The sequence below is a fragment of the Marmota monax genome, unplaced genomic scaffold (genome assembly GCF_021218885.2).
Source record: "Marmota monax isolate L192 unplaced genomic scaffold, Marmota_monax_Labrador192_F-V1.1 WCK01_AAM20220418_F8-fsc00023, whole genome shotgun sequence".
Classification (NCBI taxonomy): Eukaryota; Metazoa; Chordata; class Mammalia; order Rodentia; family Sciuridae; genus Marmota; species Marmota monax.
In genome coordinates this window covers 7,596,594-7,621,983 of record NW_026692907.1, presented here as the reverse complement: position 1 = coordinate 7,621,983, position 25,390 = coordinate 7,596,594, and the positions used below count along the sequence as shown (strand labels likewise).

The 25,390-nt window shown below is 39.0% G+C and overlaps 1 protein-coding gene across 23 annotated transcripts in view; it reads right to left on the bottom strand.

Annotated features, from left to right (window-relative positions):
• Fggy (FGGY carbohydrate kinase domain containing) overlaps window positions 1-18,997 on the bottom strand; it is a 414,685-nt gene extending 395,688 nt beyond the window's left edge. For 9 of the 23 annotated variants that reach the window (XR_009227386.1, XR_009227389.1, XR_009227391.1 and 6 more), the window contains exon 1: window positions 3,519-3,653. Coding sequence is in view for 7 of the 23 variants with exons in the window: in XM_058581506.1 (XP_058437489.1) it covers window positions 3,519-3,530 (12 nt within the window). In the remaining 16 variants the exon portion in view is untranslated. Of the gene's footprint in view, window positions 1-3,518; window positions 3,674-6,620; window positions 6,696-18,762; window positions 18,797-18,876 lie in introns of those variants that run through there. The other 14 variants (XR_009227394.1, XM_058581514.1, XM_058581518.1 and 11 more) reach the window with 7 other exon arrangements.
• Window positions 18,998-25,390: the final 6,393 nt, after the last annotated feature.

Sequence of the window (25,390 nt, the reverse complement as noted above, 5' to 3'; positions counted from 1 at the left end):
TGCTTCATGCTAGGTCCATGCACTCATACACAGTAAATGTACATTATTTCAATCATAAAACACTACATTGATAAGAAAATAGGTCTCTGAGAAGTGAAGGAATTTACCGAGCCTCACACAGAGGCAGCCTGGACCCAAAGTCCCACATCTGTGCAAACCCAAGTTTCAGACACTTTCCTTTCTTTCTTAAAAGCTTGCAGTATCGGTTTGCAGAAGAGGCAAATATATTTCAGTCGTGTCATGAAGTGACTAGGAATTGGGAAGCAGCCCCGGGGGAGACAAGATTAGGAATTTGTTAGACAATCTGTTTTCCTTACAGACCCCTGATGAGTTACAAGGAAATCTGACCAGAAAACACTCAGGAATTCCTTGGCCCTGGTGGCTGTTCTCATTCCCCTTGGTCAGATTAGCCTGAGATACACAGAAATCTCCAAGGGCCTTTCATTTTCCAGACCGGCCTTTCATAGAGTGCAGCAAGTTCCCGAGATGACCGGCCAGTGCACATGCCGCAGCTCCCCAGGTGAGCTCGGCACTGGAGTCCAATTTCAACCTGTGAAGCCATTCAGTGCCCTTCAACTTCAGAAAGATAACATTTCCTTGGCCAAGACACTTGTGAGGATTCTAAAACAAAGTCAGCCAGCAGATGTTTAGTTACTGCTTCCTGGATATTTATCCCAATTAAGGAAGGAAGGAAGGAAGGAAGGAAGGAAGGAAGGAAGGAAGGAAGGAAGGAAGGAAGGAAAAAGCCAACTTCATATAATAGTGATTGCTTCTGACTTAATCACACAAAAAATGAACTTATTGATTTCTATATCCTCCGCTCCTTGCTCAGTGTCTGGCATATAATCGGTTTTCAATAATTACTTACTGAATAACTGAATCAGTGAATCAATGAAAAACAAGGATGAGCAGGGTCATGTTTTTTAATAGTTTGAATTCCTAAGTTCGTGTTTATACAGTCATCTGACATTTAACAATACGGACAAGGTCTAAGAAATGTGTTGGGTGATTTCATTGTTGTGTATACATCATAAAGTGTACTTAATCAAACTTAGATGACATAGCCTGCCATATGCCCAGGTTGGGTGGCATACCACTGTCTTTCATGCAGCCTGTCATTTACCAAATCACTGCTCTGCAGCACCTGAATGTATATACTACTGCTTTCCTTATTAGAATCTCTCTATGCCTTATTCACCTAATTAGCCAATATTTCTTGAGTGCTTACAACTACATTTTACTAATTCTAAACTACTAATTTTTTAAATACATTTATTTTATTTATTTATATGTGGTGATGAGGATCGAACCCAGGGCCTCACACTGCTCTACCACTGAGCCACAACCCCAACCCAAAACTACTAATTTTTTTTTCACATTTAACATCCATGAAATCAGAATGAATCCTGTAACTATCAGCATCTTACAATCAATTGGTAGTTTTTTTTTTTTTCTCTGTCGTATATGAAACAATGCATCTTGCAGTCAGTGACTTCTGAGACTCAAAGAAATGCTGGTTGCACCAGGCACTGGGCACCCTGCTAAGGATACAGTCACTGACAAAATAAGGAGGGTGTCTTGGCTCAGAGCTTCCTCAGTTTCTTTATCTACAAACAGGAGGAAGGCTGACCCAGCTAGCTTGTCCACCTTCCCTCTACCAACTACACACATCTTACTTTACTCAGAATTCCCTCTCTTGGATTCCCACTGGAATTGCAAAGGTCCCCAGGGAGTTGCTCCTGAACTGATCCTAGTATGCCAAGAGCTCTCATGCCCAAGCTCCCAGCCTTTCTCAGTATGTTCCACTGTCTTATGATACTCCTGCACTCTTACCCAGGGATCTCCAGTAGGGGCCCATGCATACTGTGTCTGAGGCTGGCTAACTCAGAGACACGCTGCCCATCTTGAAAGTCTGACCTCTCCACAACCCAGGATACCTCTATTTCTATAATACACCATCAAAGTTCCTCCAAGAAAAGACTCAACTTTACAGAAACAAGGGCACCAGACCCTCCTAGCAGTGTTCCCACAAATCCCCCAGGTCATGTTTTTCTAAGAAAAAAGATCCTAATTAAATCTTTCAGGCTCACCATTTTCCCCACTACTATAATTTTAAATAATCTCATTCTGATTGTTTCTACACCTGGAACCTGAAAACAGGGAGGTTCAAGCCCTTGGGCAGCTTCCCTGAAATCCCACCATAAGTTACAAAAACACTGCCAGAGGATTTTTTGCAATGCAGATCCCTTGTTCTCCCCTTCTCTGCCCTTTGTCCCTGGGTCACAAACACTGTCTGCTGTGTCCTGGACTCCAAACCATTCAACTAGTACCTCTAAGTCACAAAAGAAAGTAACCAAAGAAAGGAATGTGCCTTTTCTAGATTGTTTTGAAGAGAAAAAGATTAGGATCCTCATTGTGTCAAACATTTCCACACATGTGTTCACCGCATGCAGGGAACCCAATCAGGAGGGCAAACCTATCACCATTCTATATGCCAGTGGAGTGAGAGCAGTTTGTTCAAAGTCACACAAACAGTACACGGCAAGACCAGGATCTCAACTCCAGTTTCTGAGGGTAAGTCTGGGAATCTTTCCGCAACACCAAGCTGAAACTGAAAATCAAATCCTTTGGTGACTTCTTCAATAACAACACCAACAACAAATATAGCAAGAACTCGTATTTATTGAACTTTGCTCTGTAAATCACCCACACGACTTTACAATTTTGATTGACTCCTTGGCTACCCTTTTAGGGCTCCCAGGAGGAGCCTATTTCCAGTTAAGTGAACTGAGGTTCTCAGAGATGAAGCTAGTTGAGGTCACACAGCACAGAGGCAGGGGCTAGGATTCCAGGCCACGGTGGTGTGACTCCGAAGCCACTTTATAAATGCGGAGAGTCAGAACTTTGGTTCTATTTTCTTCTTTTTAGGTATGGATGAATACAAAAAAGAAACAAGCTGTCAGGGATAAGGTAAGGGTGGTCAGGCAGAGAGAAACAAGGACACAGACTGTGGGTAGCCAAGAGAAAGTAAAATACTAAGGGAAACCCAAGCTGTTCAGTACATGAATCCTGAGACATACCTCTCTCCTCAGTCTACCAGACGTCCCAAAGAGCTGACATGGCTCTCTTCCCGGGGACCCAGCAGGGGCTGTGCTGACTTTGAGCCCCTATTTATGATCAAAAAACAGCTCTGTATGATAAATATTTAAACGGTTCATTAAATAATGGCCTGTATAAATATTATTAGAAATGTGCCACAGGAAACCACAAACTTCGCAGCTGATTCTTCATCGAATGTGCAAGCTGCTCAAATGCTGTTCCAGAAAAGGAAAGAGGGACCTGGAAATTAAGGCCCTTCTTTGCAAAACTGTCTCAGGAATCCTCAGAAGGGGGTAAACATTACAAATACACTGCTAAACACCACCTGGGGACTGTTTCTTCCTTTTTTCCCCCTAAATAACCTAGTAGCAATCAGATCTTCCCCCAGGATTACATCCTTCCAAAGTGGGTGAGCTCACCTTACCTTCCATCCTATTTCTTAAAGGGTCATTCCTCCAGGATGGATTTTGTTGGTGATAGTGTCTACAGAAGCAGTGTCCCAGGAATCAGGAAGAATTCAACACTCTTTCAACTTTGACCTTTGGACTCTGCTGGTGGTAACTCATACACTGGAGCCTCACACATTTATTTATTATTTGGTTATACTGTAATCAGAGATTGGAAAGATTGGGAAGACAAAGAGAAGCAATAAGCCTGCCCACTTCATTCTCCATAACTGAAAGCATTAATTACCTCTTTAAACAAATCTCACTGCTCTAAAATGGTGAGCTGGGATGCAAGGGAAAGAGTTAATTTGGTGACAATAAGTGCTTCTCCATTGGCTCTACCTGCAATACACACAGCAGAAAAGAAGTGGCTTGCTAACAGGTAGTTTTCCTCTTAAAGTGAAAGGCCTCTGGCCCCCTTCTCAATCCTTCCTCAGACTTTCAGTTTGGGAGAGAGATTTTTACAAATTGTCAGGTTCCCAATGCTGATTCCAAAGAAATCCAAACACATGCTGAGTTCCCCAAACTTGTGGAGTCTGTAGCAACTACACAAGACATCTCCCATCCAGACATAGCTGTGGCCTGGTATGGACTGTGTGTGGCAGTACGAGCATACTTCTGGTCAAATTTGGGGTGACCAGTACATTTTCTGGCATTGCAAGAAAGGAAGGGAATAGCAGTGAAACAATCCCAAACAGCTGCTGAGAAGCTGAACCTGAACCTTATCTAGGCAAGGGAGCTAGACAATATTTTACTCATCACTGATGTCTGGCACTCATGTCTAACAGAAGACCTGGCCTGTGGCAGATCAAGAGCAAGTTAAAGAGTCTGAGAAGGAGAATAAGAGGTGGGAGGGAAAAGAAAATACAGTGGGGAGAGGGAACATAGGAAGGGGGGAGAGGGCAAAGAGGAAACTGAACTACAGGAAGGAGAAGATTGCATGATTCAGAGAATAAGAAGTAGAAACTCCTTGATTTGGGTGAATGGGAAGAAGGAAAGAAAGGAAAGAGAGAAAGAAAGAAAAAGAAGACATTTTTTTATCCAACAAATATTACCCACCAAATTCTTCCTGCCCAGGAAAAGTCCATAATCCAGAGAAGGAACAGATAATGAAACTGACAGTTCTCAGAGATCCAGAAGAAAATCCAAATGTCAAACAAAAACAAAACACACCGACAAACCCCCTTCTCTACTCTGAGGGATTCCCACTCACATCTGGAGACCTCTGCTTCCAATGATAAATCACCTCCTGACACCACAATCCTCTAATATGTATTATTTTTTCCTGGGTGTTCTTACCATATCTAAAAGCTTGATTTCCAATAAACAAATATGAAGTGCCTTCTCTAAGCCAGGAGACTGGGAAAAAGGAGCAAAAAAATATATGATCTCTTATTTTTTTTAAGAGTTGACAGTCAGATATTGCTAGGGTCTGAATGTTTGTGTTTCCCCAAAATTCATGTGTTGATAGTATTGAGGTGGCGCCTTTGGGAGCCGATTAGATCATAAGAGAAGCGCTTTTAGGAGTGGTGTAAGCACCATTATGAAAGACGTCTGAGAGAACTCCTTGTTCCCTCCACCATGTGTGGACACAGGGAAGTCAGCAACCCAGAAGACAGCCCTCACCAGATACCAAATGTGCAGAGCCTTGACCTTGGGCTTCCCAGCCTCCAGAACCGTGAGAATAAATACCACCCAGTTCATGTATTCTGTCATAACAGCCTAAACAGAGTGAGATAAATGTGAAGATCTGAATTTTAAACTGGGCATGGTGGCTCATGCCCATAATCCCAGTGGCTCAGGGGCTGAGGCAGGAGGACAGCAAGTTCAAAGCCAGCCTCAGCAACCACAAGGAACTAAGCAACTCAGTGAGACCCTGTCTCTAAATAAAATACAAAATAGGTCTGGGAATGTGGCTCATTAGCTGAGTATCCCTGAATTCAATCCCCTTACCCACCCCTGAAAAAAGACCTGAATTTTAAAAATCAAAGGGTGATTCCTTATTTCCAGTATACCTACTTCAAGCCAAACCTAATGCATCAAGTAAAACTGCATATAGTGGACAGCAGCTTCATGTTGGCATGGCCATCTACATTTTAGGGACCAAAGCACCCTGTCCCAGCACTACCTTTCTTGATAGAATGTAGTTGGTCAACGATGAGACCACTACACTGTTACAACAGTTCTAATCAACCAGATCAGAACCTGATATTTTTCAGGGCTTTTTTATTTTGTTTTGTTTTTATACTGGGGATTGAACCTTGGGGCACTTTACCACTGAGCTACTTCCCAGCCCTTTTATTATTATTATTTTTTATTTTGAGATAAGGTCTCATTAAGTTACTTAGGGTCTACCTAAATTGCTGAGACTAGCTTTCAATTTGTAATCCTTCTGCCTCAGCCTTCAAAGGTGCTGAGATTACAGGCATGTGCCACCACATCTGACCTATTTGGGGGGGTTTTATTTTCTGTACTGAGCCTATTTCTAAGAATAAATGTAAGGCAACTGGACAAAGAGTAAAGTGTTAAATCAATAAGACAGTAGAAAAATTGGCTATTTTTAAAATTTTTAAGTTGGATCCCAAAAGAAAAATCAAATTTCCCTAAATCCCCATGTCTGCCTCATAAAGTGGGAGCCACAGGGATCAAAACTAATCCAGCCCTGGATGGGTGGTAATCCAGTCTTGTTTGGTGGCCAAAAATAACACCTTCCAAGAGCCACATTTGCAATAGAGAAACAGCAAAACAGAGAAGATACAAAATCATATGGCTGTGGTCAAATGCACAACACAGGTCCTAAGGAAATCATATATGAAAACCCCTCTCTTCAGAAGAAAGCCCAAACTCCTCCAACAAACATCCTTTTTGAGCTCATTAGACTCTGGATCACTCACACCTTCTTCCATGAAAACCTTGTTTACTCCCTCCCATCTCTTCTGTCCATCCCTTGAGTTCCAACAACAACAACAACAAAAAAAAAACTCCTTGCTTTTCCTAATGCCTGTTTCTGTTGCCCTCCCAAGCCCCTCCCATTGCAGAGAATGGGAGAGGGGGGTCCATGTTTATAACACTCACGGTGGTATATGTTGTTCTACACCTGAAGAAGCTGAAATGTTGACAGGATCAATCTCTCGCTGATGGTCACAAAGCCTAGAGAAGGAAGAGGCCATATATAAATTTTCATTTGTCTCAACCATTGTCAAACTCTACCTACCATCCCTGAAATGATGAGGACTTCCACACTAACCAAGGTGCCGTCATCCTGGACACACACGGAATGATATTTCCAGTCCATTAATCCTATGAAACCTCCTCAGACAAACTTTAGAAAAGTCTCCCCCATGCTATGATTAGTAAGCATCACTTTTGTCTCAATAAATCCTATAGCCTTGTAAAGGCAAGCACATGTAATGTAACACAGTAATAAGGGATTACTGGATTGTGGAGAAGGGGACTATTAATGTATAGAATAGTCAAATATCTATTAAAATAAAAAGACCCTAAGGACTCTCTTTCTCTGGAGAGTCTAGAAGCACTATGGCTTGTGGCTGATGCACCACCCTCCTCTTTCTCCATAGCAACAAGTCCCACTTGCACAGGAAGGAAGACAGAAAGGGAGTTCACCCAGATGAGCATCACTGAACCCCAACAGTATCAGTCTATCTTTCAAACCCAGTGGACTTCCCTGAGTTCATCAAAAGCCCAGGTTCGGATTTGATGTTTTCCCACTCTCCTGTCCAGAATCAGAAAAATGTTAGAAAGGGCACAGGATGAGGCTGATGTCCCCTAATTCCACATGCAAAGCTATTTAATTTTAATCCCTTATATGCCCATTATAAACTTACACCCATACGGAAAATTATATGCAAACCTAGTGATTTATTCTTACATGGACTTCTCTTTTTAAACTGAACTTTTGATCCTTCTTTGAGTTCTGAATAATTTAAGTATATATGTAGTCTCTCCCCCATTGCTTTCCTCTTTAAGAGACTGCTGTTGATTTGCTAACATAATTAACTATGAAATGATTCTTTACAGAACTAACCAGACTTTCAAAGCAATGCCATTATCATTAGCATATTGGCTGAAATCCATAGCTTTTCCCAGAAATTCACTCAAATTAAAACAACAAAAGAACCCACCCACCTAAAGTAGACTGCCCTCAGATGTCAGCAAATTTAGGAAGGATTCAGGGTCCCATCAGGTAAAGCCACCAAGTATGTTCTTTTAAGAGATCTTGCAAAACTCGTTCCTCAAAGACAATACCGACCAGGTGCATGAGGTTTTTGGTTATTCTTGTGTTTACCTGTTTATGAAACATGACCAGGTGGCTTTAAAGCCCAAGATGAAAGAAAGGGCTTAAGAAGGAGTTGTTTGAAGACTAAACATTAGACTTGGGGAACTAAGACAAGATACCCTGCCATTCCACAAAAGGCTCTATCGAAACTTTAACACACTAAAGTATAAACTTAAAGAGCACCAATGCTACTTCTCAAAATAAAGACCAAAATCTTTTCTTGGCCCATGAAAACCTCTAAGCTCTGATACTATCTGCCACAGTCAATACGCATGCCCTGACCTCCCTCCCCGTATCAGCACCCTATGCCCCAACACTGCAAAACTGCCAGCACCCTTCAAAGAGAGGTCTGGTGCTTTCTTCCATATTGTTATTTCTCTTGTAATGCAACGAATACAACCTACAGTTCACAGGAAGTCAAATACAAGGAAAATGTGAATCTTCAGCTTCCCAAATAATGCAGGGACCATAAATCAAAACAATACTCAGATATAATTTTACACTTATTAAAATTGAAACTTGTTTAACAATATGACTTTTTAAAATGTTTTATTTTATTTTTTTAGTTGTAGTTGGACACAATACCTTTATTTATTTATTTTTATGGGGTGCTGAAGATGGAACCCAGGGGCTTGCACATGCTAGGCAAGCGCTCTACCGCTGAGCCACAACCCCAGCCCCTAAAATTGATATTTTGATAATATCTTACTTTTGGTACCCTTAATATGACCCCACGTGTATTATTTTTAAAAAAGAATATTGTCTCAGTGATTCTCAAAAGTTTGGTTTCAGAAAAAATCAGCATCAGTATCACCAGGCAACAGGCTAGAAACACAAATTCTCAGGCTGCAGTCCAGGTGATCTGAGAGATGCTAAAGTGTGAGAACCATGGTATTGTATAAAGACTAACCTGTAAGACTCAGGAAAAATATACAAAAACCCACTACTGCAGTGCCAGGAAAAATAAATGTAGCGGGGCTTGGAGGGCATTTAACTTCTGCACTCTGCTGTCTGAATTTTCGCCCTGAGCAGCTTACTGTAAGGTCTTCCTGTATTGAGTTCAACAGGGCACTGCATCGCTTCTACCTTCTCATCTTAATTTTTCTCCCACAGGATCATCTGAACAGCCTTTCCCCCTCTACATGGATGGTCCCTTCCACTGTTTTGAGGTGACCCTCATGACCTGCTGTTGAGGCTTTTTCCTCTATGCTATTTTTAGTTCCTCTAACTGTTCTCCATGCCATGGCATTTCTCTATAAATAAAAAGAGAGAAAAGAGGGAAGGTACAGCTAATGTATTTAACTAGGATATTTTCGGCCACCTACATTTCCACATGACACCATGGAGATGAGGTATGCTAGGCTAGTGCATGCAGTAAGCACACAGTAGGTCTCCTCCTTTTTGCTACTTTGCTGGAGGCTCTCTAGATGCAACACAGGCAGGGACTTGTCAATGGCTCTTCCAGCCCAGTATCACACATAGCCAACAAGAACATGTATGCCTGAGGAGAGAAGTAAAGGCAGCCTGGGTGTCTTGAAGGAGGGCTTTGAAGGGATCCTATTCAAGTACTCTCCCTTAAGAGTTCACTAGAAGGTAGTGTTTTCTGTGCTTTAACAATAAGTACTTTCCCATGGATCTAAATGTTTTTTGAAGTTAAGTTTGCCATTATTACTGGGGCTTGGGTATCCCATAATCCTTTCCTAACACCCTCAAATAGTCCATTCTTTATATTTTATTCAAAATTCTAGTGGAAGGCTTCTGCTTCTAGCCAAGGCAGAGTAATAGGAACCATATTTCCACCACCAGCAGCATTTTTTTTAAAAAGGAAAAATATAGGAAATAAATGTGTCTTAGACATTGAACATCAGGCAACAAATACAGTTATCCCAAAGAAATAAGAAGAAAGAAACTGAGATAAATCCTGCAATGCTCAAGTGGAATGCCTAGAAAATGTCCACAGAGAAGGCACAGGACAAGCCCAGCAGTCTCCCTACATTGAGGAGACAGAGCTGGAAGTCAATGGAAGACAGAAGGCTAGAGTCTTTGGGTAGAGCACAAGGAGAGAGCTGCACAGAGAGAATTTCAGAGAACTGCAAAGGGTACTTACTGCTCAAGCATTGAGGAGAGCACCAATCACTGTACACATGTGAGGAACCTGAGGCAGAAACACCAGGAAACATGGGAGGGAACAGTCAGCAGGCTCCACACAGAGCTGGAAACAGACCTTTCCCAGCAGCCAAACTAGAAAACTTCACAATGCACAGGGTCAAATGCAATCGGGATATTCCGCGGTGGCAAGTAGCCCTAGATGAACACTTCTCTCATCCCCAAGGAGGCTTAAAGCAAGACCAAATGGATCAAACTGTTTCCAAATAGCTTGCACATGCCCCACAACAAAGCTCAAGCGTATTTACAAAAATACCCAGCACCAATAAGATAAAATACAGTGTCTACCAAGCATGCAGAGGAGAAAACTATCCAAAATAGAAAAATAAATGGAAGCTGACCTCGACTTGACATACTAGATAGAATTAGTAGATGCAGATATTTAAGATAGTTTATTCAAAAATGAGTTCAAACATCTAGAGGACAATCTGAACTTAAAAGTTCAGACAGGAAAGATAAAGAAAACTCTAGCTGAAATTCTAGAAGGGAAAATTGACTGCAAAAACAAATTAATTTTTTATTAGGCAATGCAGAAAAAAACTGACCTTAAAGACATAGTAATAGAAACTATCTGAAATGTTAAGGGTTACAATAACATGTGAAGGCAGACTCTGATAAGTTAAGAGTGTGTACTATAAACACTGAAGCAAAAACTAAAACAATGCCCCGTGGAGGAATATCTAGTAGACCAATGAAGGGCATAAAATGGAAACACTAGGGGCTGGGGTTGTGACTCAGCAGTAATGTGCTTGTAGGGTTTGAACCTTAGCACCACAAAAAAATAAATAAATAAATAAACTAGAAAACTATTGTGTCAAACTACAATTAAAAAAAAGAAACTAAACTAAACTAAGGAAGAAAAGCTAGGGAAAGGGAATAAAGAATAAATAGAACAAATAGGAAACTTAAAACAGCAAGGTGGTGTATTTGAACAAAATCATATTAATAATTATATTAAATAAATATAGTTAAACACCCCAATTAAAAGATAGAGACTATTAGTCCTTGGTTTGTTATTTAAACTAATTAAGTACTGCCTATAAGACCCCTACTTTAAATACAAGGACACATACAAAAACAGGTCAAAAGAAAACGTACAGAAAAAGATATACCATAAAACAGCAATGAAAATAAAACCAAAGTAGGTAAACCAACATCAAATGAAATAGGTTTTAGAGTAAAACTGTTACTAAGAACAATGACTACATAGATTTCAGAGCAAAGAATATTATCAAGAATTGTAAAACAATAAAGGGAATGTTATACCAAGAGGACCAAACAGTCCAATTTATGCGCCTATTAACAGAGCATCAGAATACATAAAGCAAAATCTGATAGGAATGCAAGGAGAAATGTATAAATTCATAAGTATCATGAAATATAATAATTTACAATAAATTGACAGATAAAATATAGAAAATCAACAAGGATATAATAGTCAATAGTAGTCAGTCAAACTGAACAATCTGACAGGTAAAAATGTACTCTACCCAAAACTGAGCAGAATACACATCCTTATCAACATCCTTATCAAATGTACATAGAACATTTCCTAAGACAGAATACATTCAGTCACAAAATACTTCTCAAAAAATCAAAAGGATTCAAATTATACAAAGGATGTTCTGTAACCACATGGAATTAAATCGTACATCATTAACAGGAAAATATATGGAAGATTTTCAAACATCTGGAAACTGATTAGAATACTTCTAAATGACCCAGGGATCAAAGAAGAAAATTTTTAAGTTATTTTAGCTGAACAAAAATGAAAAGTTGTGGGGTGCAAATAAAGAAAGAAATTTATAGTATCAAATGCATGAATTAAAAAAAGAAGCCAGGAATAGAGGCAAACGCCTGTAATCCCAGCAGCTGGGGAGGCTGAGGCAGGAGGATTGTGAATTCAAAGCCAGCCTCAGCAACCTAGCGAAGCCCTAAGCAACTCAGAGAGATCCTGTCTCAAATTACAAAAAAGGGATGAGGATGTGGCTCAGTGGTTAAGTGACCTTGGGTTCAATTCCCAGTACAAAAAAAAAAAAAGAGAGAGAGAGAGAGAGAGAGAGAAGTCTCAAATCAATGACCAAAGCTTCCCCCTTATGAAACGAGAATCAGATAATCAGAACAGCAATACATAAACAAGAATTTCAACAAAAATAAATAAATAAAAAGAAAAAAATTGGAAATGAAGAATGTAATAGAAAACATCAACAGCAGATTCTATGAAGAAGAAATTGTCTATGAACCCAAAGACAGATTATTTGTAATTATAGAGTCATCAAGGAAAAAAAATTAATGAAAAAGGAGAAAATTTTCAGGATTTGTGGAACACACTCCAGATAAGTGATATATAGATTATAGAAGTTTCAGAAAGAGAACAAAGTGCAGAGAGAATTCTGCTTGAAGGAAACAATGGCTGAAACTTTATCAAATCTTGGGAGAAATCTGGACATTCAGGTATATGAGTCTCAAAGGGTCACAATGACCTTTTACTTATTCAAATCAAAGAAGCCTTCCCATAGACACATAATCAGATTATCAATAATCAAAAACAAAGAGAAAATTCTGAAAGTAGCATGAGAAAAGAAACTTCTCACACAAAAATGAAACTCTGTTAGAATATCAGTGGATTTCTCAGCAGAAAACTGTGTAGATCAACAAAGAGCAGAATGACATATTCAAAGTACTAAAGAAAAAATACTGCCAGCAAGATGGACTTAAGAAGTAAAGATCAGGCCTCAAAGTATAAAATTACTAGAATGAAACATAGGCCAAATATTCAGCAAAAGAAATAATCCACAAAATGAAAGGGGGATGTGAGAAAAATACTTGCAAAAAGTCAAAAGATAATAAGCATTGGTGAGGATGTGGAGAAAAGAGAAACCATATAATCTCTCTTTTCTATCTACACTGCAGTTGGGAAGGTAAATTCATACAGCTATTATGGAAAACAATATGGAGGTTTCTCAAAAATCCAAAGTAAAACCACGAAATGATCTAGCCATCTCACTTCTGAATAGACATCTCAAAGAAATATAATCAAAATCTGGAAGGATATTTGCACTTCCATGTTCAATACAGCATTATCCACAATAGTAAAAACATATAAATAGCTTTAATGTCCACAGATAGATGAATAAAGAAAATGTGGTACATGCATAAAATATTACTCCATTTTTTAAAAAAGAAATCCTGCTATGTGCAATAATATGGATGAACCAGAATATTATTTTAAGTGAAATAAGCAAAACAGAAAAACACAGCCAACCTTCCAAATTGTCATCCACCAATCACAAATCAAAAATATTTGAAAAAAACCAGTATGTGTACTGAATATAAACAGACATTAGTCATTATTCCCTAAATAATACAGTATGACAATTATTTATGTAGCATTTTCATTGCCATTGATATTTGGTACTATAAGTAATCTAGAGAAGATTTAAAGTATACAGGAGGATATGCATAGGTTACACCAATACTATGCCATTTTATGTATGGGACTTGAGCATCTGTAGGCTTTGGTAGCTACAGAGGCCTAAGAACCAATCTTACAGATACTAAAGGATTATATTCAATAGGACACATGATCTCTCTTCTATATGGAACATAAATATGTCCAACTCATTAAAACAAAAGGTGGAATAGGGTTTCTGTGGGCTGGGATGTAGGGGAAATAAGGGTACGTTAGTTAAAGATAAATTTTCTGTTATAAGATGAATAATTTTTGGAGATCTAGTGCACAACATGGTGCTACAGTTAATAATGATATTGTAAACTTGAAATTTGTTAAAAAATAGATCTTAAGTGTTATAATCACAAAAAGGAAGAGCTATGTGAGATGACCATGTTAATTGGCTTGATTCTAGTAATCATTTCACAATGTACACACATATAAAATCATGTTGCATACCTTGAATATGTACCATTTTGTTTATCATATCTCAATAAGGCCAGGGAGATAACAGATAACTTGAACTTTTCTATAACTACTAAATCAAATGACTTTATACTCAAACCAACCCTCTACAAAAAAAACTACTCTGGACTCAGATGGTTTTACTAGTGAATTATACTGTAGTACCTTTGAGGAAAAATAATAGCAAATTTACTTCAACCTCTCCAGAAAACCAAAAAGGAAGAAATACTTTACAACTCATGGTGAGGTCAGAAGTACCTAAAGAACAAAACTTAGAAAATACAAGGAAAGAAAACTATAAATCGATATTTACCATTAACAAAGATGTAAAATTCTTAAAAGCTTAGCAAATAGAATCCAAGTATATATTAAAAGGATACCATGACTGATTAAAATTGGATTTACTAAAAAATTCAGGGTTAGTTGAACATTTAAAAAATAAATGAATACAATTCACCATAAAAAGTTCTCAGAATGACTTGGAATGGAACCACCATTTGACCTAGCTATTCCACTCCTCGCCCAAAGGATTTAAAATTAACGTACTATAATAATGCAGCCACATCAATGTTCATAGCGTTCAATTCACAATAGCTAAACTGTGGAAGCAAACTAGATGCCCTTCAATAGATGAATGGATAAAGAAACTGTGGTATATATATATATAATATATATATAATATATATATACACACAATGAAATATTACTCAGCATTAAAAGAGAATAAAATTATGGCATTTGCAGGTAAATGGATGGAGTTAGAGAATACCATGCTAAGCAAAGTAAGCCAATCCCAAAAAACCAAAGGTTGAATGTTCTCTCTGATAAGTGGATGCTGATCCAGGGGGGAGGGGGGAGACATGGGAAAAATGGAAGAACTTTGATTGGGCAAAGGGGAGGGAGGGATTAGGGGTGCATGGGGGGCAGGAAAGATGGTGGAATGAGATGGACATCATTAACCTAGGTACATGTATGACTGCACATGTCGTGTGACACTACATCGGGTACAACCAGAGAAATGAAAAGTTGGACTGCAATTGTGTACAATGAATCAAAATGCATTCTGCTGTCATATATGCCTAATTAAAATAAATAAACTAATAAAAAAGAATAGAATGAAACTTCCTAAACCTGATAAAGAACTACCAAGAACATATAACTAATATCATACAAAAAAAACTTAAAGACAAAAAAAATGAATGCCTCTCCCTAAAATAAGGGACAAGAATAAATGTCTGCTTTCATAATTTGAATGCAAAGCAGAGGTCCCAGCCTGAGCACACAGTAAGAAAAATAAATAAATAAATAAAAAAGCACCCCCACTGGAAGGAAGTAACACTGTTTTTATTTACAGATGACACAACTGCCAACAGAGAAAATCTGATGGTATTTACAGAAGAGCTATTGGAACTAATAAGTACATTCACAAGATTACAGGATACATGATCAATACACAAGTAACAACAAACAACTGGAAATTGAAATTTTAAAAGACAATATAATTTACAGTAGCATTAAAAAATATGAAATACCTACAGATAATCTAGCAAAGATGTGCATATTCAGCAAAGGAAATGCCAGAGTGCTATGAAACTTTGTCAAGAGAAATTAAGGAAGACTTAAAGAAATAAACAGATATACTGTGTCCATGGGTCTGAAGACTCAATATTTAAGACAAATTCCACCTCATATTAAATATAAGTTCAATGAAATTTCAATTAAAATATAAACAGGCTTTTATTATGAATGTTTTAAAAAAAAATAAAAGGACCTAGAATAACCAAATCAACTTAAAAAAATAAGTTAAAGAATTTACTGAATAATTTCAATACTTACTACAAAGCTATATCCATGAAGACCATGTGGTATTGACATTATAATAGACAGAGATCAATGGAACCAAAGAAAACATGCAGAAATAAGCCTGTATTAATATGTATGTATATATGCATATGTGTGAATATATATATATATATGCTAAATTGATCTTTGAACAAAAATGCAAAGACAATTGAATGTAAAAAGGTAGGCATTTGAGAAGTGATGATGGCATAATTGTTATCCATGTGCAAAACACTTCATTCCATATTTAATGCCAATCAGAAAAATTAACTTAAATAAATCACAGATTTAATATAAAACCAAAAACAGAAGAAAATAACTGAAACCTCAGGTTAGGCAAACATTTCTTACATACAACACCAAAAGCATGATCCATATGAAATTAAACTGATAAAACTTCACCAAAATTCCAAATTGATAAATTAGACTTCATACCAATTAAAAACTCTGCTCCCATGGTATGCTGATACATGCCTGGTAACCCCAACAGAGTTTACTTGGGAGGCTGAGGCAGGAGGATTGCAAGTTCCAGGCCAGCCTCAGCAACTTATCAAGGCCCTAAGAAACTTAGTGAGACCCTGTCTCAAAAAAATTAAAAAGGGGTCTGGGGATGTGGCTCAGTGGTTAAGCACCCCTGGATTCAATTTCTGATTTAAAATTAAAAAAAAAAAAAAACAACAAACTTCTGCTCTCAAAAAAGACACTGTTATAAGAATGCAAAGATAAGCATCAAAAAGGGAGAAATTATTTGCAAATCATATACATGATAAAGAACTTAAAATAAGAATACATAAAGACCTACAAAAACTCAATTAAAAGAAAACAGCTCATTTTTAATATGATTTAATATAAACCTAATCCAAAAATTATATGGAAAGGGATAACAAAGGGCAAAAGAAATATTTGGGAGTATTAGATATGTTCTTTAGCTTGATTGTGATGATGGTCTCATAGATAAATACCTATGACAAAACTTCTCAAATTAGATACTTTTTGTGATTGTATGTTAATTATTCCTCAATAAAGCTGTTACAAAATATAGTTGAGAATGTCTTCTCTCTTGCTGGTGGTACCTTGACTAATACAATCCTTCTTCATCTTTTAAATTCAATCAGACATTAATTCCCAAACTTTCTGATTTCCTAACCTTTCTCCATTCCCATAACTCATACCCTAACACATCTCTCACCTGTACTACAGTATCCTCTCTCCAGTCCTCACCACTACAATTCATTCTCTACCCTGCAACCAGAACTAACTTTCTAAAACATAAATCTGAGTGTGTCACTGATTGTCCTGCAAATATATTTCAAACTCCCTTAAGATGATTCATCAGATCTTTCCTAATCTGACCCTTGAGCCCTCCAAGAGTTCCTACTTCACCCTTTCCTGCCCAACTGTACTAATCAACTCTGTGCCATACTGGATTAAAGCTTGAAAGCTGAAACTGAATTTTATTCATCTTTACTTCCTCAGAGCATGCCACAGTGTCAGGTCCAGAATTTGTGCCACAAGAGGAGGAAACACATGAAAGAATTAAATTGAATAAGTTCCTCTAATACCTAGGTTAATGCTGGTGTCCTCTATTATAAAAAGGTGGGCAGGTGAGAGGTTAGGGATCTCTTTTGTTAAATTCTAGCAAAGCAATGATTTCAAATCCCTTGAGGGGAGGAGTTAGAACTCTTCTGACAGGGAGTTTAAGGGCAAGACCCCCGTTACTGCAAATTGTTTTTAAAAATCAGCTGTTAATTCAGTGTGATTTAAATTAAGTAAAAGGTTAGGGAAAGGGAACCAAATTCCAGGAAAAACACAAGGCCCACAGCAAAATTAACACAGCTTGGAAGTAGGCCGGGTCTCCTCCCAGTAAATTTCTTAACTTTATCCAGAAACACACAGCGCCCCACCCTCTAGCTTATTCCTTCTCCCAATACACATTTTGACTTCCAAATCCATCCAGGGAGGCTCCCAACCACCTTCCCCTCAAAATCAATCTTCAAGTCATTCTCACTCTCACTGTTCTGTCCCCCAAATCCTCCTCCTTCTGAGCCTCCAAATAGGGTGCTCTCTTCAGCTAGGCCCTCCCTCCAAGACCCAGGCCAGTGGCCTTCAGGTCAAGAACTAGGCATGAAGACCACATCAACAAGAGACTTCCAAAAGGCAGAAAGCAGCAGTCATCTGACTGGAAGACTCTGCTAACATCTTTAAGAAGAACTCGGGACATAATACTTAGTAGATCATAGGAAAAAGGAGAAAAGCAAGCAAAAACAAAACAAAGCAAAACCTCCCATTTAAATCCATCCACAAACTAAAAGAAGACGTTTCTTCTTTTTTACTGATTTGCAATTCAAAAGCACAATCACTTCAAGCCTTCCAAACTCACACTTTAAAACTTAACCTAAGATGACTGGCCTATCATATCTTGGTCATGACTGACCCTTTCATTTAGGGAAGAAATGAGTGTGAAAACCTAAGAAGTGCTTTCATGGAAAAGAGCCAATGAATGGGGAAATTCACTATTATGCATAATGTCATTCCTTAAACAGAAGGAAATTAATGAAAATGAAAAGGTCCCCCCTAGGCCTTTTCTATCCAGATCTGTACCCAACATCATATTCTATCTAAAACTAAGTACACCTCAAACAGTCTCACAAACAGCTGGAAGCTCCAAAGCTACAAACAGTAATGGCCTTAAAAATTCCTAGGTGGCCAGACTTGAGCTAAGAAAATTCCAAAAACCCTAAAACTGGAGGTTGTAGGGGAAAGAGAGTAACTGAACACGGTTCACTGGACAGTGATCAGAGAGGAAGGACCTTGGGTTCCTGGCACCTCCAGGGTAGCCTGGGTGATGCAGTTAAGGCCGACCCTTCCCCTGAGTGGCCAGACGCCTCATCCAGGAGAGGACACAAGGAATTCTACAGCGTCTTTGAGAGCCAATGGTCTGGATGGGATGAGCCTTATGTGGCCGGAAGAGGTGGATAAAGGAGGCAAGCACCCACCCGGTGCACTGACAGGTTGGGGAACCGTCTTCCTGGACGTGCGCGCTGACAGCCTGCGCGCTTGCAAAAGCCCCTGGTGCCCACGTGGGACTGAGGAGGGGGGGGGTCACTTACTTGTCCAATCTGAAATTACATTCTACCTAGTGGGGCCTGCGCACTGCCGCGCCGAGCAGCACCGAACTCTGCCAGGGCTGTCCCCGCACGGGCTACAGCCCCTCCCCGCGCCGGCTCCGGCCCCGCCCCTGCCCCCGCCCGACGCGGCCCCTGTAAGACGCACCCCCATTGGCCCTTTGAATCTTGCCTGGGATTGGTCAGCGTCTGCCGGCCCCGCCTCCCAGCCCCTGGGCTTGACTCGCAGGGCTAGCCCTGACCAGCAACCGGACTGTGACAGCACCACAGCCTAGTCCTGGCTCTTCTAGCCTTCCCTTGGTTTAAAGGCACCAAGAGGCCCTGGGTCAGCTCAGGCTGCCAGCGTCTCTGTCTGGGAGTTCCTCTCGCGGAATGCACCCAGGCAAACTCTCCGCAGCCGGTGATGGGTGTGTCAAATGTGTTTCCTAAAAACTCAGCTCCTTAGGAGCCCAGGACCTTGATGGAGCATCAGGTCTGTTGTGTAGGCTGGTGTAAATAATAGTGAAAACGGCTGAATACTTACAATTCTTCAATGCTGACTTTGTGCCAGCTCTTGTTCCTGATGCTTTAGAGGAATTTACTTATCTTATCCTGGGGCTCACCCTCTGAAGTAGGGATGACATTCTGTGAATCTAAAAGATGGATGGGTCCCTACTTTTGAGGGACTTAGAGTCTGGAGGGTACTAGACACACCGACCTTATTTAATCCTCACACACCTTACTTTTCCAGTAAGTGACATGGCTAAGGCCAAGGGATTAGCTCACTATCTTTGCATTTCATTTCTTTTAGATATTTTGGTTTGGGATCATTTTCTTTATTTCCTACCATGATTGTTCACCTTTCATTTCCAACAGCTATCCAAAGAACTAGATGGAGACTCTGGGATTTGCTACTCAGCACGGTTCGATTTGTGTGTACTATCAGAATAATATTAAAAGTTTATCGTCTTACCTCTCCAAAGCATTGTGGAGAACAAATGAATAATAGGTATGAAAATACTTTGCACGTGTTTGATGCTGAATATAAGATATGCTTCCAGGTCTTCCTTAGTATGTCCCAAGAATGGAATGTGCTGGTTGCCTCATGATCTATGGCAGGGGATCTCATCTTGGATAGACTTGAATCAGCACAGATTTACTGTCTGGCCTCTATGGATAGCTCTGTTTTTAGGCCTTTATGTATCTGAATTTTTAGTTGTTTCCTCTTATTATCATACTATCAATACCAACAAAAGCATAATTGCTAGGGCTCTAGCGATCATTGTGGACCATGAAAGGACTTCAGGAATAAAAGCCACACATAACAACCAGATGAGAGGACTTGGGTTCCTAATGCCATGCAGCACCAAACCAAACCAATACCCAACTGCCCATTTCCAGACCTCTGCATCAAAGAAAGAAATTTTTTCCTGTGTAAGACACTTTAATATTGTGTTTTCTATCATGTAGGACCAAACCTATGCATAACTGATTTATGTTCCTTGCCTCTTCTAACTCTTACAGCAACCTTATAAAATGATACTTGCAGAAACAAGCCCAGAAAGTATAAATAACCTGCTCAAGATCATCCAGCTAAGTGGCCAAGGTGAAATTCTAACTTGGGTCTAAAGCCAGTTCCCATTTTATTTATGATAGACTGTCTATTCAGAATGAATGAATGGGAATCAATCTAACAAAAAGGTGAAGGACCTCTACAGTGAAAATTATAGATCACTAAAGAAAGAAATTAAAGAAGACCTCAGAAGATGGAAAACTTCCCATCCTCCTGGATAAGCAGAATTAATATTGTCAAAATGGCCATACTACTAAAAGTATTATACAGAATTAATGCAATTCCTATCAAAATCCCAATGACATTCTTCAAAGAACTAGAAAAAGCAATCATGAAATCCATTTGGGAAAATAAACAACCCAGAATAGGCAAAGAAATCCTTAGCAAGAAGAGTGAAGCAGGAGGCATCACAATACCATACCTTAAACTATACTACAGATTAGCTATTGTTAATTGTGCTGCTATAAACATTGATGTGGCTGTGTCCCTGTAGTATGCTGTTTTTAAGTCCTTTGGGAATAGATTGAGGAGAGGGGTAGCTGGGTCAAATGGTGGTTCCTTTCCCAACTTTCCAAGAAATCTCCATACTGCTTTCCATATTGGCTGCACCAATTTGCAGTCCCACCAGCAGTGTCTGAGTGTACCTTTTCCCCCATGTGGTCGCCAACACTTATTGTTGTTTGTATGCATAATAGCTGCCATTCTGACTGGAGTAAGATGAAATCTTAGAGTGTTTTTGATTTGCATTTTTCTAATTGCTAGTGATGATGAACATTTTTTCATGTATTTATTGATTGATTATACATCATCTTCTAAGAAGTGTCTCTTCAGGTCCTTGGGTTATTTGTTGTTTTGGTGTTTAGCTTTTTGAGTTCTTCATATACCCTAGAGATTAGTGCTCTATCTGATGTGAGGGGTAAAGATTTGCTCCCAAGATATAGGCCTTCTATTCACCCACAGATTGTTTCTTTTGCTGAGAAGAAACTTTTTAGTTTGAATCCATCCCATTTGTTGATTCTTGATTTTAATTCTTGTGCCACAGGAGTCTTATTAAGGAAGTTGGGGCCTAATTCCACATGATGGAGATTAGGGCCTACTTTTTCTTCTATTAACGCAGGGTCTCTGGTTATATTCCTAAGTTCTTGATCCATTTTGAGTTGAGTTACCTAGATGCCCTTCAATAAATGAATGGATTTTTAAAAATGTGGCATATATACACGGCAATAAAAGAGAATAAAATCATAGCATTTGCAGGTAAATGGATGGAGTTGGAGAATATCATGCTAAGTGAAGTTAGCCAATCCCCAAAAACCAAATGTCGAATGTTTTCTCTGATATAAGGAGGCTGATTCATAGAGGGGTAGGGAGAGGGAACATAGAGGAATAGACTAACTCTAGATAGAGAAGAGGGGTTGAAGGGGAAGGGAGGAGGCATGGGGTTATTAATGATGGTGGAATGTGATGACCATTATTATCCAAAGTACAGGTATGAAGACACGAATTGGTGTGAATATACTGTGTATACAACCAGAGATATGAAAAATTGTGCTGTATATGTATAATATGAATTGTAATGCATTCCACTGTCATATATAAATAAAAATTTAAAAAAATAACTATACTACAGAGCCATAGTGACAAAAAACGACATGGTATTGGCACCAAAACAAACATGTAGACTGATGATACAGAATAGAAGACACAAACAAACACACATAAATATAGTTATCTCATGCTAGAAAAAAGGCACCAAAAGCATTCACTGGAAAAAGGATAGCCTATTCAACAAATGGTTCTGGGAAAATTGAAAATCCACATGTAGCAAAATGAAAGTAAACCTGTATCTCTCACCCTGCATAAAACTCAACTCAAAGTGGATCAAACACTTAAGCACTAGACCAGAGACTGTGCACATAACAAAAGAAAAAGTAGGCCCAACTGCACCATGTTGGCCTAGTATTTGGTTACTCCTGAAGCACAAGACGTAAAATCAAGGATCAATAAATGGGGATGGATTCAAACAAAGAAGCTTCTTCTCAACAAAGGAAACAATCAATAACATGAAGAGAGAGCCTACAGAATTGGAGAAAATCTTTACCACATTGAACTCAGATAGGGCATTATTCTCTAAGATATATAAAGAACTCAAAAAACTTACACACACACACACACACATACATACATAACCCAGAGAATAAATGGGCTAAGGAACTGAACAGACACTTAACAAAAGAAGAAATACAATCAATCAACAAATATATGAACAAATGTTCAACTTCTCTAGCAATTAAAGAAATGCAAATCAAAACTACTCTAAGATTTCATCTCACTCCTGTCAGAATGGCAATTATGAAGAATACAAGCAACAATAAATGTTAACAAGGTTGTGGGAAAAGGCACATTGTTGGTGGTAATGCAAATTGGTGCCACCATTATGGAAAGAAGTATGGAGATTCCTCAGAAAACTTGGAATAGAACCACCATTTGACCCAGCTATCCCATTCCTCAGTTTATACCCAAAGGACTTAAAATCAGCAACTACAATGATGCAGCCACATCAATGTTTATAACAGTTCAACTCACAATAGCTCAACTATGGAACCAACATAGGTGTCCTTCAACTATTGAATGGATAAAGAAAATTTGGTATATTCACACAATCTAATATTACTCGGCTTTAAAAAAGAATGAAATTATGGCATTTGCTGGTAAATGGATGGAGCCGGAGAATATATTGCTAAGTGAAACAAACTAATCCAGAAAACCAAATGCCAAATGTTTTCTCTGATAAGCAGATGCTAATTACAATGGGGAGGGTGCTATGGAAGAATAGTTACTTTGGATTAGGTAGAGGGAAGTGAATGGAGGGAGTGGGAATGAGGTTAGGAAGGATAGTAGAATGAATCAGGCATTATTACTCTATGCATATATATGATTACAGGACTAGTATGATTCTACATCATGTATAGTCAGAAGAATGAGAAATTATACTTCATTTATGTAAAAACAATGAATCAATCAATTTTTTCCCGTTACCTCTATTCCATTCACCTACTCCAGCAGGTGGCAAACTTTCTGTAAAGGACCAGATAGATAGTAAATATTTTAGACTTTGTGAGCCAGTTTCCATTGCACTTACTCAACTCTACATTGTGGTATAAAAGCAGCCATAGAAAATAATGAATAGGAAAAACTAAGTTTCAATAAAGCTTTATTTACAAAAGCAGGCAATGGACTGATGTGACATATGGACCTTAGTCTACCAGTCCTGGATTATTCTGTTCTAATATTTCAACAAAAAAGTGCACTGGGAACACATTTCAGAAAGTGGCGCTATTGTGACATCCCAGGCACACTCACACTGTTGCCTAACATAAAGGTGAATGACAGTGCGATTTGGAAGAAATACCTAGCAGATAATCATGAGGTCTGAGCTGTGAGCTCATGTCTGCCACTGCTATGATTTGAATGTCCCCCAAAAGCATGTTTTTGAAACTTAATACCCAATGCAACAGTGTTGATAGGTAGGACCTATTTAGTAAGCAGGCCATGAGAATTCTGCCCTCATGAATAAATTAACATTGTAGACTCAGTAGTGGTTTGTTATGAGGCAAGCCCTACCCTTTGTCTTCTCTCACCCTCTCCCCTTTCAGCATGGGATGAAGGAGCAAGAAGCCCTTGCCAGATGTTATTGCCTTAATATTGGATGTCCCTGCCTTCAAAACAGTGAGAAATGAATTTCTGTTCATTATAAGTTACCCATTGTCCAGAACTCTAGGGCAGCACAGAAAGGAGTAAGACAGCCACTGAAATCAATCAGATCAATATCCTGGACCACCACCTCCAATGGCCCCAGTCTCTCTCTTCATATACAATAAGAACAAATAATAATGCAAATGTTATCTGTACTTCTCTCCTTTCCAGGGAACTAAGAAAAGATGATATATGTAATCACATTTTGAAAAGTTATAAATGCTATTCAACCATATGTACATTGTTTGATGTTAGGCTGGGCCATGTATCATCCTCTGTAACCTCCAGTTCCCTGTCCTTACCCCTCTCATAAAACATAGCAAATGCCTTGTAACTTACCCCTTTTTCTCCTCCCCAAATCTACCTAAAGGGTTATTGTATCGCATTTGATTGTAAGACTCGATTATTGAAAAGTCTAGACATCACTTGGGGTCATTGTTGGGCAGCATGGGGATCATGCAGTGTCATTGTGCACTAAGCACACCATGAGTCACACCAGCAAAGCAATATGTCCGAATTAAGCAAGACAGAAGAAGCTGGGTTGTGAAAATCCGGAACCAGCTGAACTGGAGGTTTGTGTAATTTCCTTCCTGCTCATAGATGGTTCTGTGCAGCTGCGGGAGGCAGAGATGAGACCTGGTGCTCTCTATAGTGAGCTGTGGAAGCCAGGTGCATTCTCTGAAACCTTCTCCTATATCAGCAACCTGCCTCCTCACTGCAGAAGAGAGACATTTTCCCAGAGATTCTTAGAGTCATGGCAAGAAATAGGTATCAGTATTTATTTGTTTGTGTTTCACTTATTCATTCATACATTTATGTTTTCATTCAGTTAACAAAGATTTGCTGAATGCTGACTTTTCTAAGCATCAGAGAGACAGTGCTGAGATGAATAGACATTGGCCCTGTTTTCACAAACAGCAGACATTAAGAATCAGTGATTCTGAGAAAATAGATTCTGTAAATACATTGATTTTGATTTCATCGATGCTGTTTTTATCACAGCTATTGTACAGATAGGGAAGCTGAGGCTTAAAGAAAGTTAGTGATGGGCTTAGGGCCATACCACTAGCAAGTTTGGAGCAGACTGTAGACTGTATTCCTTGCAGGACTCCACACTACATAATACACACCCAGAGGTGAGGGCTCCCACCCTGGCACACTCTATGCCTCCCTTAGCCTGCCATGTTCTTCATT